General features: G+C 37.4%; 1 protein-coding gene across 41 annotated transcripts in view; it reads right to left on the reverse strand.

Moving 5' to 3' along the window:
- Positions 1 to 14,583, reverse strand: part of ABI3BP (ABI family member 3 binding protein) — a 264,235-nt gene that overhangs the window by 191,575 nt on the left and 58,077 nt on the right. For all 41 annotated transcript variants that reach the window (XM_045036832.1, XM_045036856.1, XM_045036855.1 and 38 more), the window contains exon 2: positions 7,583 to 7,762. In XM_045036832.1, coding sequence (XP_044892767.1) covers positions 7,583 to 7,762 — 180 coding nt within the window. The remainder of the gene's footprint in view (positions 1 to 7,582; positions 7,763 to 14,583) is intronic.

Raw genomic sequence — 14,583 nt, forward strand, 5'->3', positions numbered from 1 at the left:
AATCACTGAACCCTACTCCTGAAACCCATATAGCACTGTTAACTAGAATTTAAATAAAAATTTGAAGAAAAAAAATGTAAGTTGGTACAGCCCCTGTGGAAAATAGGATTGAAATTCCTTAAAAAATTAAAAATAGATTTACTATATGATCCAGCAATTCCACTTCTCAGTATTTATCTAAAGAAAATGACAATACTAACTCAAAAAGACTTATGTATCCCCATGTTCACTGCAGCATTCAACAGCTAAAACATAGAAACAAATTCAAGTGTCCATCAATGGATAGACACCTGCCCACACCCATCCCCACACCCACCCACACACAGTGTCTCTCTCTCTCCACCTCTCACACCCACACAGTGTCTGTCTGTCTGTCTCTCTCTCACACACAAAGAATATTATTCAGTCACTAAAAAAAGAATGAAATTTTGCCATTTGCAACAATGTGGATGGACCTCGAAGGCCTTATGCTAAGCACAGGAAAGTCAAATACAGTACAATCTCATTTATATGTTTAGATATATCTAAAACAAAAACAAAACCAAGCTAATAAATATAGAGAACAGATTGGTGGTTGCTAGGGAGACAAAGTGAGACCAAGTGAATGAAAGGGTCAAAAGGTACAAACTTCCAGTTATAAAATAAACAAGTCATGGGGTCTAATGTTCAGCATAGTGACTATAGTTAATAATGTACTACATATTTGAGGGTTGTTGAGAGAACAGATCTTAATTCTCATCACAAGAAAAAATATTTTTGTAACTATGTATGGTAATGGATGTTAACTAGACTTACTGTGATAATTTCCCAATATATACAATATCAAATCATTAGAGTGGACATCTGAAACTAGTATGTCAATTTTCCTAAATTAAAAAAAAATCACAAACATGTAGGGGTGTTGATAATATAAAGGAATATATATATTGTATGCTTAAAATACAATTTATATTATTCTGGATCATCATAATCTTATTCAAATTTTTAAAATCAATTTTCCCCCCATGAAATTAAAAGACAGAAATTTCAGAATAAGAAACTGATGATTAAATTTTGACCTCAATTTGCTGAGATAAAATTACCATCAGTTTAGTGATTGAAATAGTGTCGTGCTTTTTATCTTGATCTCTATTTTACTAGAATGGGTGAAAATTCTTACTATGTTCTTGCTAAAAACTGCTTCACTGGATAAAGACAGACTGGAAAAGTCAAATTTAGTGATGATAAACTCTCCCAGCTGTGTCTTCAGGATTCACCTCATTCTCCTTCAGAGGCCATTCTTATAGAATCTAAAAGGCACCTGAAGACTCCAGTTGGCAAAGTGCACCAAACAGGAAATGCCCCTTAACGGTTAAAGGATGATCATGACGACGGCAGGCGAGTGTGTGCACTGAGGGTGCAGTGTTATCGTCTTAAAATTTTGCTGTTTCTTTAGTTTCTTAATCTATTTTGGAAGTTGTCCCTTCCAAAAAAAAAAAAAAACCCACATTAATTAAGTATAATAAAGACATGGGTTTGGTTACTTCTATTTAGTTACTGACAGCTTTGTTAGAACAACATACCTCTACAATTTTCCCAACTCCCTCACCCCCCCCCCCAATAAAACAATCAAAAGAGAAAACAGAGCCACAGGACAGACCACCACTCTGACCAAGGTTTTCAGCCTAGCACTAAATCTTAGCATGGACCACAACTTTAGCGGTGAGTGAGCTCATTTCTTATTAGCAGTGGAAACAAACAAAGCTCAGAAAGGTTAAATTATCCAAGACCACTCAGCATATTATGAAAGCAACTGACAAAACTTATAAAACATACTACTCTGTACCAGGGTTTATATTAGCTGCCTTACATGACCTATTCATAATCTTCACAACATTCCTGAAAGGTTTTTCTGTATTTTATTTAAAAGAAATGAACTGAGAGAATGACTTACCAGAACTACTCCACAGTAAGTGGTTGTACTGAATTTGAGTCCAGGTCTGTCTGACTCAAAAGTACATGCATAACCTTACCCCACGTCACGCTGGTTCTCTGGGTAGACATGGATCTTCCCTAGAAAGCACATGTCAGCCTTCTGGGCCAAGGTCTCTCCAGTGCAGACCATCTTCGGAGCAGTTAGCACTGTGTGCTCCCCTAACTAGCCCAGAAACCACTCTAAGAAGCAAGGAGCAAGATGGCGAAGAGGGAGAGACTGAAAAACCCCCCGCTGCCGGAGAGAAGCACGCCCTATAAGAGCAGTGAATGGAAGAGTTAGCAGCTGTGAGAACAGGACAGGGAATTTGCCCTCTTAAATCCCTTTGAGTCCCAACACCTGGTTGGAAGACAGATTCTTTAGTCAGAATTTGTGCTAGTGATAACTATATGATTTATTTTCAATTCAAGCTTTTCTTGCAGTAAGGGTACTGAAATAACTCCTTAACGTGCACTACATAAGTGATGGGATACAACGCTTTCCTTCCCAGGTGATACTGATTATAGTTGTAGATGTCAGGAAAACATCAGACAGTGTGAGTCTATAAAGATTTGATATCAAAAACTTCTCATATTTTACTTTATTGGATGTTTGTAAAATTACCAACAGCTTAGCACTAAAAGTGACAAAGCAATGCCTGGATGTGTAAACCAGAAATGAGAACTTGTATGAGATGGGTTTAAGAAAAAAAAGGATATAGGAACCTAGATCTTCTAAATGTGAATCATGTTTTATCACATCATCGCAGCACTCTCACGGCCATTAATATGTATGAAGAGTCCCCTGGCAAAATACTACCTTTTTTTTTTTTTTCACGGCTCCAATTAATCTACTAAAATCTTAGAAGATTTTGATGAAGTAAATTTTTCTGCAGAAGTTCTATATGAATAAATAGCAAAGGGGAATGTTTTGTTTTTTAGTTTTACACTTAAGACCAGTATGTAACTTCTGAAAATGCCTCTTTCGATAAGAGAGACCACTATTAAAATAAATATAGAAATACTTATCACTGATTATTTAGTAGGAGAGTTTTAGTCCACAGGTCACTAAATGCTAACTTGAGTATTTCTGAATGATCAACAGCTTCTCATTTCCATGGCGGACTCTTTTCAACACATCAAACAAATGAAACATGTCACAATGTGGCACTTAACATTATTTGGAAAATGAAAATAAGTTAATCTGTTTTCATATAGATCGATGCAACTGACAAAGGCTACTATCTCATTACAGAAGAAAGTAAGAGGAGAGGCTGTAAGTTATGCTCTTTTCACAAAGCAATAATTCTTTGCTCTTGTACAGCAGCTTGCACTCGAGGGATTTCAACTCATCACTTTATAATCTTGAATTCACTAATGCACCCACATCACATCTGTGGAAAATAGATTTTATTGCTATTCTACAGATGAACAGAATTGAGAATGATCATACAATAAACTGGTGGCACAAATAAGAGAGACACAAATATCACACATGGCAGTTTGCGGCGGGCAGAATCAAGGTCCCTCAAAGTTTGCCCAAATCCTAATCCCCAGAACCTGTAAATAGGTTACATGACAAAGGAGAATTAAGGTTACAGATATAAATAAGGTTGCTAATGAGCTGATCTTAAAATAGGGAGAGCATCCTGGATTATCCAGCTGGGCTCAATATAATCACAAGGGATCTTTTAACGTGGAGGAGGGAGGCAGAAGATGAATTCAGAGCGTTGTGGAATGAGAAGCAGTTGACTCACTTTTGTTGTTGGAAGGTGGAAGGGGAATGCGGAAGCCTCTAGGAGCTGCAGAAAGCAAGGAAACAGTTCTTCCCTCAGAGCCTCTGGAAGACTTTTCACCCCCGCCCACACCTTTATTTCACGAGAGAGAGAGAGAGAGAGAGAGAGAGAGAGAGAGAGAGAGAGAGAGAGCGAGCGCCACGTTGGGTTTCTGACACACAGAACTGTAAGATAATACGTCTGTGATGTTTTAAGTCACCAGACTTATGGTAATTTGTTATAGCAGCAATAAAAACTAATAGCTGCTTCATCAATTAGGAGCAATTAACATAAATTCAATCATTAGGAAAGACGGTAAGTAATAACCTTACGCAACCACAGAATAACGTGTAACTTGGAAATGCAAGTTCATTTTGAAGTAATCAAAGCAGAAGCACACAGATCCTTTGGCAGAAAGAAAGATGGAAAGGGAAAGAAGAGGAACTTTTTTTCTCTTCCACTAGAATACTAGAAGGAAAGGAAATTATAAAAAGAACACATTTATCTAAAGGATGAGGTAAAAGTTTTAAAAGGGCTACGTGGAATAGCCTTCCAGGAGATGTTCTGGAATCTTTGTCCCTAGAGATCGTTAAGATACACAGTGATATATTTTATCTACCCGAGATGGCTTAGAAATATACTTGCCTGATGACAAGGGCCTAAATCAGACTAACTCTCCTGGCCTCCTCCAGGCTAAATATTCTACACAGAACTTGAGTCTATTCAATCCAGGGCCACAATCATTACTGCCTATGTATTCAATGTAAATCATTGTGCTATGAATAACCAAAGAATAACATAAACCCTGACTTCAAGAAATTCACAGTTCAAGGGGTGCCTGGGTGGCGCAGTCGGTTAAGCGTCCGACTTCAGCCAGGTCACGATCTCGTGGTCCGTGAGTTCGAGCCCCGCATCAGGCTCTGGGCTGATGGCTCGGAGCCTGGAGCCTGCTTCCGATTCTGTGTCTCCCTCTCTCTCTGCCCCTCCCCCATTCATGCTCTGTCTCTCTCTGTCCCAAAAATAAATAAAAAACGTTGAAAAAAAATTAAAAAAAAATAAAAAAAAAGAAATTCACAGTTCAATAGTGAACCAAGGTAAACAGCCAACCATAAGCAAACTAGCTAATGAGAAGGATCATAAGGGTGGGATAAGGGATATACTGATTAAACCTCATTAAATATATAACAGTTGGGGCTTCTGGGTGGCTCAGTCAGTTAAACGTCTGCCTTCGGCTCAGGTCTGATCTCACACATCCATCGGGCTCTCTGCTGTCAGTACAGAGCCCGCTTCAGATCCTCTGTTGCCCTCTCTCCCTGCCCCTCTCTGCCCCGCTTGGCGCACGCGCTCTCTCTCTCTCTCTCCCTCTCAAAAATAAACTTTAAAAATATAAAAATATGAAATCAATACACTGTTAGTTATCATAAAACAATATTATAGGTCACAACTGGAGATTATCAGAGCACCAATTTATTACAATGAGAATTTATCCTGCCCTTCCTAAAAATAGTATATTAGGAAAATTTTAAAAATAAAAAAATTCTTTATTGTAGAATTTCAGCTAAAAAAATGCAGAAAGAATAACTGAATTAGGTTATATCTAGAATGTATCTAGAATGTAAAATTGCCATTTTATAAGCTCCGTGTGAAATAATGGAGCTGGGCAATAATCATCAATCGATGTGAGAACTATTAAGTGAAAATTTGATGGTGAATTTTATAATGGAGGGATCAGACTGAGACCACCCAGGCACACCAAACAGTCTTAACATCACTAAGCGTGATGCCAGCCATTTATGTACCTCTTTTCGTGAGGTTTAGGAAATACACAGTGCCATCTATAAAGTTTTATTTCCCCAGACAAGCTGAATCTAAATTTAACGCAGCTTCCAAATCTGCATATTTTTTCACGGGAAATGTGGGACATAGAGAAACCAGTTAAAAATTACAGAATGGAAGCAACCAGTTAAATGCAGAATGTGGACCAGGATGAAGGAGGCAAGTACTCCAGCAAATCAATAACACTTAAAAAGGGAGTAGAGAAAGGGTGAAAGAGACTTAGGAGACATAATAACCAAATGTAACAAGTATACCTTGTTTGGATCCTCATTCAAAAAGGAAACCACTCTAAGAAGGCATTTTTAAGACCACCGGAGAAATTTAAATATGGACTAGGCAGCAAATGATTTTGTAAAATTATTATTGTAATGTGATAAAGACATGGCATTACTAAAAATATTTCCTATCTGTTAGAGATGCATACTGGAGTGTTCAGTTTTAAAAATATGGTATCCAGGTATGCTTTAAAATCTAATTTTAAAAAATGGTGTACATGAAGAATACATGAACACGAGAGCAAAACAGTGATATGTATTCAAGTTACATAATGAAACATGAGGGTCATTATATTTGCCCTCCTTACATGTTTGAACTTTCCATAATAAAAAATTCCAAAGGATGACAACAACAGTAAATAAATAAAAGTATATTTTGTCCTTTTGATTATCCCTCATCACTGAGCTACTGAAAGCTTGGTATATTTATAATAGAAAATTTTCTTTACTTTTCTGCACATATTTTTCATTAGCAACCTGACTTCTATCTTTTTAAGATTGAAAGTCTTTCACCTCTTATGAAAGTCTTTCAACTGACCAAATTCTCAATCTACAGAACCAAGGGGAAAAACTATCATAAATAAAGCATTACTTCCAATACTTAATAAATAAAGGGTCAGGAGACCTGCTTCCACTTGTGCCAAGAGTGAGTATACAGCTTCCAGGCACCTTTTGTAGTAAAGACTGAATGTGGTGAGGGAATATTTGTAAAATTTCAAATTCCTTATGGTTTGTATGATCCAAGGTTAGTGTTCTAACATTTGTCAAAAGTGTGTAATTCTCAATTTTTTTTTTTTTTTTGGCAACAAAGTGTAATGTGTTTGCTTTAAAACAATTATCTTAGGTAAAATCTAGTCTAGACATTTCATTAATAATGTTACTCTCCTGTCTGATTGTAAAGTACAACAGACTTCTCTGTGAAGAATGAACAAAAATATTTATGCAACGTTCCTCGCGTATATGCATGAATGCCAGATCTGATGTACGATAGTTCAAATACATGGTTAAACATGGGAACTTCATGCAAAAGCTCTTTAGCAATAATCCTAGCAGTGGAGCGAAATACAAATCTCATCTGAGACTGTTCAGAAAGCCTTTGAAGGCATTCATAATAGATAATCCCCTTCTTAAAAATTTTATCTTTAAAAAGGTTTACGTGCAAATAATTTTTCTGAATAAGGCTTAAAGATGCTTACATCCTCAAATTACATTTTAATGGGATTAAAAACACTTTCAAAGAAATGTAACATTTTATAATCCATGTAAAAGCTTTTAATCTTTTTGTCTGAAATATGCTAAATTTTTAAAAAATGTAATATATTTTCTTTCCCTTTTTAAGGGTAGCTTCTCATGAAGACATGCCCAGAAAGCTCTAGTTTCTATTTTCCACCAGAAGAATGTAAAGATAAAACAGAGAGAAAAATTGATCCAAATAGACACGCTAAAACGAGGCATTTTAGCTCATTTTTTTTCCTATGCAATTTAAGTTCTCTGGTCAGGGATTGTCGGTATAGTGACAATGAAGCTGATTATTTCCACAGTACACGCAGAGTACGCATTCCATATTTTCTCATGTAAAGAACTGTGCTGTATCCATTACAACAATTATGAAGATAACTTGTAATTTTGGCATTTGGTTTGGCTGAGAATGGAAGAAAGGACGCCTGCCTTCAAGATTTCTATCTCGTGTTGTGCCCATTACCTGCGACCCGTCTTCTTCCCGTGCCTGAAACCCACACATCTTACCGACCACGGCCTCCGTGTGTTTCCCTTCTGCTGGAAGAGGGAAGTACTGGTTTGGTGACAAGTTGCTGCCATAACCCAGGAGAAAACCTTCCAGTTTCACATTTGGATTTGGACGTAGGAACTTCAAGAGGATGGAGTCACTCGTGGTATTGATGTGGACTTTCAGGTTTGGCCTTTTACCTAAAGATGGCAACAAAAAGTACCAGGCTATTATTTCACTGATTTAGCAACCCAGAGCAAATTTGGAGCAAAGGTTAGTTGTTACAGGCATTGTCGCTAGAAAGCACGCGGTCTACGTAGCTAACCAATATTCTGACACACCCACCTAAACGGCTAAAACATGGGTAATTTTGAGATCCCCAAACCCAAACTAAATAACATATAAAGCAGTCTAGAACACAAAGGAAAATCTTAGGGCTTAATATTTAGTAGTTTATTATTGAGCGGGTAGATGGTATTTAAGGCTATTTTGGTTATCCACAATTAGTCAAAACCTTCATTTTATACATACTGTCGGAATGGGCAAAGGATCTGAAATGTCTAATTAGTAAATTTAGCTACTGCGCTTTGAAAATACCCAGCCTCATCAATGCTGCCCTCCAGCTGTATTCCTGCAAAATTCAGTGATTAATAGAGATGGAAACAAAGGGACAGGAGTGAGGGCCGGGAGACAGCTTAAAGGTACCTGAGATGGGAGGATAGGGAGTTCTGAAAGAAGAGACAGGTGGAGGAGAAAACCTTTAGTTCTATTTGGAACCGGTAGGGTCAGTGAGACAACTGCATGGAGATGCTCTGCAGGAAGTTGAATATTCAAGTGCGATGCTCAGGAAAAGAACACAGATCCACCTGGATGTTGTCAGTTTCTAAATAATCATTTGATGAACTTTCCCAGAGAGATTGTGCAGACTGAGGAGAAAAATCTTAATTAAATTTTCAAGGCTTTTTTATTTTTTTTCTTTTTAACTGTGTAGGCAATAGTGGCAGATCATCACACTAACCAGAGGTCTTGACTAAGCCGTGAGTAAACGACATGGTGTTTTGTCTTTGGGGCCAGAAGGAGCCTCGTTCAAATCCCAGTTCTGCAACTTAGTTATTGATGTATCCTCTGGCCACTCCCTGAAAGTACTTGACCCTGAATTTCCTGATTTGAAAATTATGGATCATGGATAACAATGTCCACTTTGAGGGGTTGTTTACAAAGATTAGTGAAAACGGCATTATCTTTTTTTTTTTTAATGTTTCCTTTATTTATTGAGTGAGAGGGTGTACACATGAATAAGGGGCAGAGAGAGAAGGAGAGACAGAGAATCCCAGGCAGGCTCTGCACTGTCAGTGCAAAGTCTGATGAGGGGCTCATCCCATGAACTGTTAGATCACGACTTGAGCCAAAATCAAGAATCATATTCTCAACCAACTGAGCCACCCAGGTGTCCTGCTAATGGCACTATCTTAAAGCTGGCACATAGTAATTGCTCAATAATCTGTTACTTAAATTTTTTTTAATGTTTATTTATTTTTGAGACCAAGAGAGACAGAGCATGAACGGGGGAGGGTCAGAGAGGGAGACACAGAATCTGAAACAGGCTCCAGGCTCTGAGCTGTCAGCACAGAGCTCGACGCGGGGCTCGAACTCACGGACCGCGAGATCACGACCTGAGCCGAAGTCAGACGCTTAACCGACTTAGCCACCCAGGCGCCCCAATAATCTGTTACTTAATGAAGGCCATAGATAACCTTTTAGCCACAGTTCAGAAATCCAAAACACTTTGTAAGGTTTTTTGTAGATTTAGGTTAAACTTATTTGGTAACAAAACCCAATCTGAACCATAATGAGGCCACTGAGTCTTTCTTGAATCTTACTGACTAGTCTGCGTGACTATTCACATGTTTAATTGTAGGAAAGTTAGTATGTTTAATTAAGGGGTGCTGGCCAAGCCCTGCTGAAGAGTTACTTACTAGAGGTAAGTAACTAGTACTACTACTACATTGTACTAGCAATGTAACCTAGTACATTGCTAAAATCCAAAGATTTTCTGAATTCTAAAACATATCTGGCCCCAAGAGTTTTAAGATAAGAGAGTGTGGACCTCAATTATTTTCTTTCTTTATTCCATAGAGATTTCTTTTTTTTTCCCAAAATATTTTGCCCACGGGAAAGATTGCATTTATTAATTTAGTAATCCACATTCTATTTCTCACGAATCAAAGATTTATATTGCATTAACACCAGTCAGCACCTCTGAACAGCATGGGCTTCCCAAAGTCATTACACTAAATTTATACTATCCCAGTCAAAATCAGCCTGGAATGCCTCAATATAGCTACATAAAAGGATTCCAATAGGCCTTTGAAAAAATAAAGACAGCTCCTTCTTGGATACCAGGTTGTGGGAACCACTCTCTGACCTCACCAGCCAGTACCACTATTTTTACATATGTACATAGAACTTTGTACTTTCTAAGAATTTGATAAAATTTCTATAAACTTCTAGAATCTCAAATTGCTATTCCTATAGTTGTGGCAAAATTGAAACCCGGAGATACTGGGTGGCTTATCTCAAGTCCAAGGAAGACTCATCTAATCTAGCTCATCCTGTGCAATTCTCTCGTAGCACAAACAACTAAATTGAGGGCAGCCACTCCTCTGTCACTCAGCAAGTTAAGTTCAGGGTCAAAACTGGATCTCAGTTCTCACTAAGCTGCACTTCCTGCTCTGTTGCCATCGAGAACTTCATCATTACCCAATAGAGTAAGGGGTGACCCCAACACCCAGACCATGACACTCAAGTTGATGCTAACTGCTGGTGTTTTGTCCTAACTTCATTAGATTTTGATGAGGGGGGTTTATACTTTAGCTATAACATAGATTTTGTCCAAGCCAAATTTTCTCTTTTTAGTTATGTGCCTAGATCCATCCTGCTCAATGGAATGGAACAAATATCAGTCAAGGACATATACCACTACCTTAGAAGGTTATCAGGTCCCACAGTAAATCAAAACCCACTGGCCTATTTCCAACCCCTTGTTGGGAAGCAGAGAAGAAGGAATCTCACTGTACTTAGGCTGCATTCATGTTTGACTAAGGGCCAAGATTCACAGCATCATCACATCAGACCTTTGCTCATACATTTTGGCCTGATAGGCCTCTTCCGTTGGAAAGTGGAAGGGATGGCTGTACCAAGTGAGGAAAAAGAAGGCTGTAAACAGAATTACCAACTGACAAGGTGGAATTATTCTCATTTCCTCTGCACGGGAATTTTCATGACCCCAGTCTTTCTCCCTTTTGCAAATATGCCAGCAAATATATCAACATCATGTAACTCTTTGAATGAATTGGCATTTAGCTGACCAACTTTTTCCAAAATTCTAATTCAGCCTACTCTCTGGAGCTAAATTTTTAAAGGTCCTGAAAAAGAAAGAGAGATGCACACAGACAAATCTGACCTCAAAGCAGCATCACGAACATGTATTTTGAGACGATCATCTCAGTTCCTTCTTTGGAGCTAAGAATTCAAGTCCCTTATAATTACCCTGACACACATTACTGCTTCCTTTATTACTTTTCAACCTATCTTACTTCTGTTTGGCCAGTATAATCTTCTCACATTCTACAATGCACCTTCACCTATGCTCACATTGTCACGCAGTATGGATTCCCTCTATCCTTGGTTTGTCTTCCTTACATGCCTTCGCTCATTGAGTTATTACACCATTGGTCTTTTCAGTGCTCAGCAAAGAGTTTAACCTTTTTTGCCCTTTCAATCTGATTAATTTTGTCAAGCTTTGTTTCAAATGAATGTTTGGACTAGTATTCAATTTTATACTACTGGACAATATCCCTCAATATTTTAGGGTATATCTCCATGCATCCTATAATAATTTTTAATCTTTGATAAATTATGCTTCATTCTGAGTAACTCTAATTAAATGCTTTGGAACACAGTCCTGTGGTGACAGTTATCTTTCAATGTTTGTATGAAAACCTCTGGTGAATGACATAAGGTAGAGTTAACAGAAAAATAATAGAACATGATATAAGCTTAACTAGGAAAACATTTATAAGTAAAATGGCATATATATTGCCCAGAAAAGTCCAGGAGTACAGAGAAGTAAGAGTCCTGGAAGAACATTTTATTGTATCTTACACGAGAAATAAAGCCTCTGCCAATGAAGAGTGAGACAAAATAAAGTATGTGAACATTCCAGGAAAACAACACCAGTATGGTTGAGAAAAAAGATTGCATATTGGTAAAGTAGAACCTTGGATCTAGGACAGTTGTTTCTAATCCTCTTTTTGCAACACCCTAGAGTATCTCCAAATAGTTCAAAAGGGTGTTGTGAAATACTAAAAGAAAAAAAAAAAGTCTTTCAAAATAAAATTAGAATTAATCCTCTTTTAATTTTTAAAAGTAAATGCATGCCCTGTGGCATTAAAATCAGTAAGGAGGTACTGAGATAAGAACACCAGACAAAAGGTGGAGCCCTGTAAGCTCAGAGAACTCTCTGGATCAACCGGAGGTTGCTTTGCTATAGGCACAGGTACTGAGCAGGCATTTAGTGTTGACCCCAGAGTTCTGAGTGGCTGTGGTCAGTTTCAGGTTTGTCAAGAAACATAGCCCAAACACATGGTACTTAGCTAAACTATTATAAACATCCAGACACAGATCAGTGAGAAAGGAGTTACCATTCCAACCCATTCAACAGGATATATTCTTTTATGTCTAGGCTCTCTTAAGGTTATCCTATACTTTCTAAAATATTTCAGAATGTGGCCTAAAGTTTGATACGTAGTTAGCCAAGTTGATTAAATCACCTTAAGAGAAAATTGATACTAAAGTTCTCTTTTTAAAGTAAAAATTATCTATTAGCAGCAAAAAAATATGCTCTCAGTGTTGTAAAACACTAATGACATCAGAAATATTCTAAATTGCAAATTTAGGAAAAAACCAGATCAACATTAATTTCTATAAGATATGAAATAAAAAAAATAGCTATAATACCGATGTCAATAATGACTCAATTGGAGGCAAACCATAAGAGTCTCTTAAATACAGAGAACAAACTGAGGGTTGATGGGGAGGTGGGGCAGAGGGGAAATGGGTGATGGATATTGAGGAGGGCACTTGTTGGGATGAGCACTGGGTGTTGTATGTAAGCAATAAACCACGGGAATCTACCCCAAAAACCAAGAGCACACTGTACACGTTGTATGTTAGCCAATTTAGCAATAAATTATATTTAAAAGAATAATGACTCAATTGTTTCAGGACTAAAAGAACAAGCTTGATTATCACCCGTAGTATGTTTCTCGTTTGTTACACACATTCCACTTATACTGCCAACCCCTAAACTTATTTAGTGCCTTTTTTTATACAGAGTCAATTTTCTAAGATATCAAAATAATAAAATTAATTCCCATCAGTTCAGATATGACAGATAAAGCATAGATTTCAAAAACTGACAAATTAAATTGGATCAGATTTTTAAAGTTTTGAACTTTAAAAGAACTAACAAGAAAAATAAAAGCCAAACTACAAATTGGAAGAAAGTATTTGCAATATGTGTATCTATTTAAAAACTTGAATTCAGAATGTTTAAAAGAATTCTTTCTACTCAATAAGAAGACAAAATATACCTTTTTTTAAGGGAAAAGGATTTAAATAGATTCTTCACTAAAGACAATATGTGATAGCCAACAAGCACATGCTGAACACCAGGGTCATCAGATGCTTTTTGTAAGTGGTCAAATGATAAATATTTGAGGTTTTGTAGACCAAGTGCTCTCTGCTAGAACTAGTCAACTCTGCCACTGCGGCACAAAAGCAGCTACAAACACTTTGTAAACCAATGGACATGTCTGTTTGTCATAGTCGACCCTTGAACAATATGGGGGTTAGGGGCACTGACTCACCACACGCATGAAAATCTGCAGTAACTTCTGACTCTGCAAAAAGTTAACTACTCATTGCCTGCTGTTGACTGGAAGCCTTACTGGAAACATAAACAGTCAATTAACACATATTTTGTCTATGTATTCTGTATTTGTATTCTTACAATAAAGTCAGCCAGAGCAAAGAAAAAGTTACAGAAAATCATAAGGAAGAGAAAATCCATTTACAGTACTGTATTTGTCAAAAACATCTGTGTATAAGTGAACTGGTGCAGTTCAAACCCCTATTGCTCACGGGTCAACTGTACTTATAAAAATAGGCAGTTGGCTGGATTTGTCTACCAGGTCATAGTTTACCAACTCCTGGTCAACATCATCAGTCTTCAGGGAAATGCAAGTTAAAATCACAGTAAGATATCACACTCCCAAGAACGGATAAAATTAAAAGACTGTCACTAACAAGTGTTAGACAGGATTTGGAACAACTGGAGCCCTCACACATTTTAAATGTGAACGTTTAGTGGTATAACCACTTGCGAAAACTGTTGGGCAGCTGCCAAATAACCTATCAATTTCGTTCTTAGGTATTTTTCCGGAGGAAATGAAAAATAAAGCTGTATGAAGACTCGTATGCAGATAGTCAAAGCAGCACCAAACTGGTAACAAACCAACTGTCAATCAATAGTTAAGTGGATAAACACATTATGGCTTCTCCATACAATGGGATATGACCCAGCAACAAAACAAAGCAAACTACTTATGTAATTCAATGTGGTTGAATCTCTTGCCTGGCATGATACCATGCCACTAGAGCATGGGCATGGCATGACCTTCCTCATCTCTGAGTAATAAGCCTTTCTCAGAGATGAAAGACTTTCCTCTGATGGAAGGTCATTCAATCATCTTGCCATTACAGCACTGGTGAAAGTACTTTTAATAGTGCCTAATATTCTTATTCACATTATATAAATGGTACATATATAAAATCAGCAAGTCCTTTTTAGGCATTATTATCTTCCCAGAGCTGACAATTCTAAGTTTCAAACGCATTCTATATTCTTCTTACATAGTGAATTGCAGGTGGAAAACAGCCCAATGCCTTTATGGTCACA

This window comes from Felis catus, chromosome C2 (assembly GCF_018350175.1).
Source record: "Felis catus isolate Fca126 chromosome C2, F.catus_Fca126_mat1.0, whole genome shotgun sequence".
NCBI classification, from domain to species: domain Eukaryota; kingdom Metazoa; phylum Chordata; class Mammalia; order Carnivora; family Felidae; genus Felis; species Felis catus.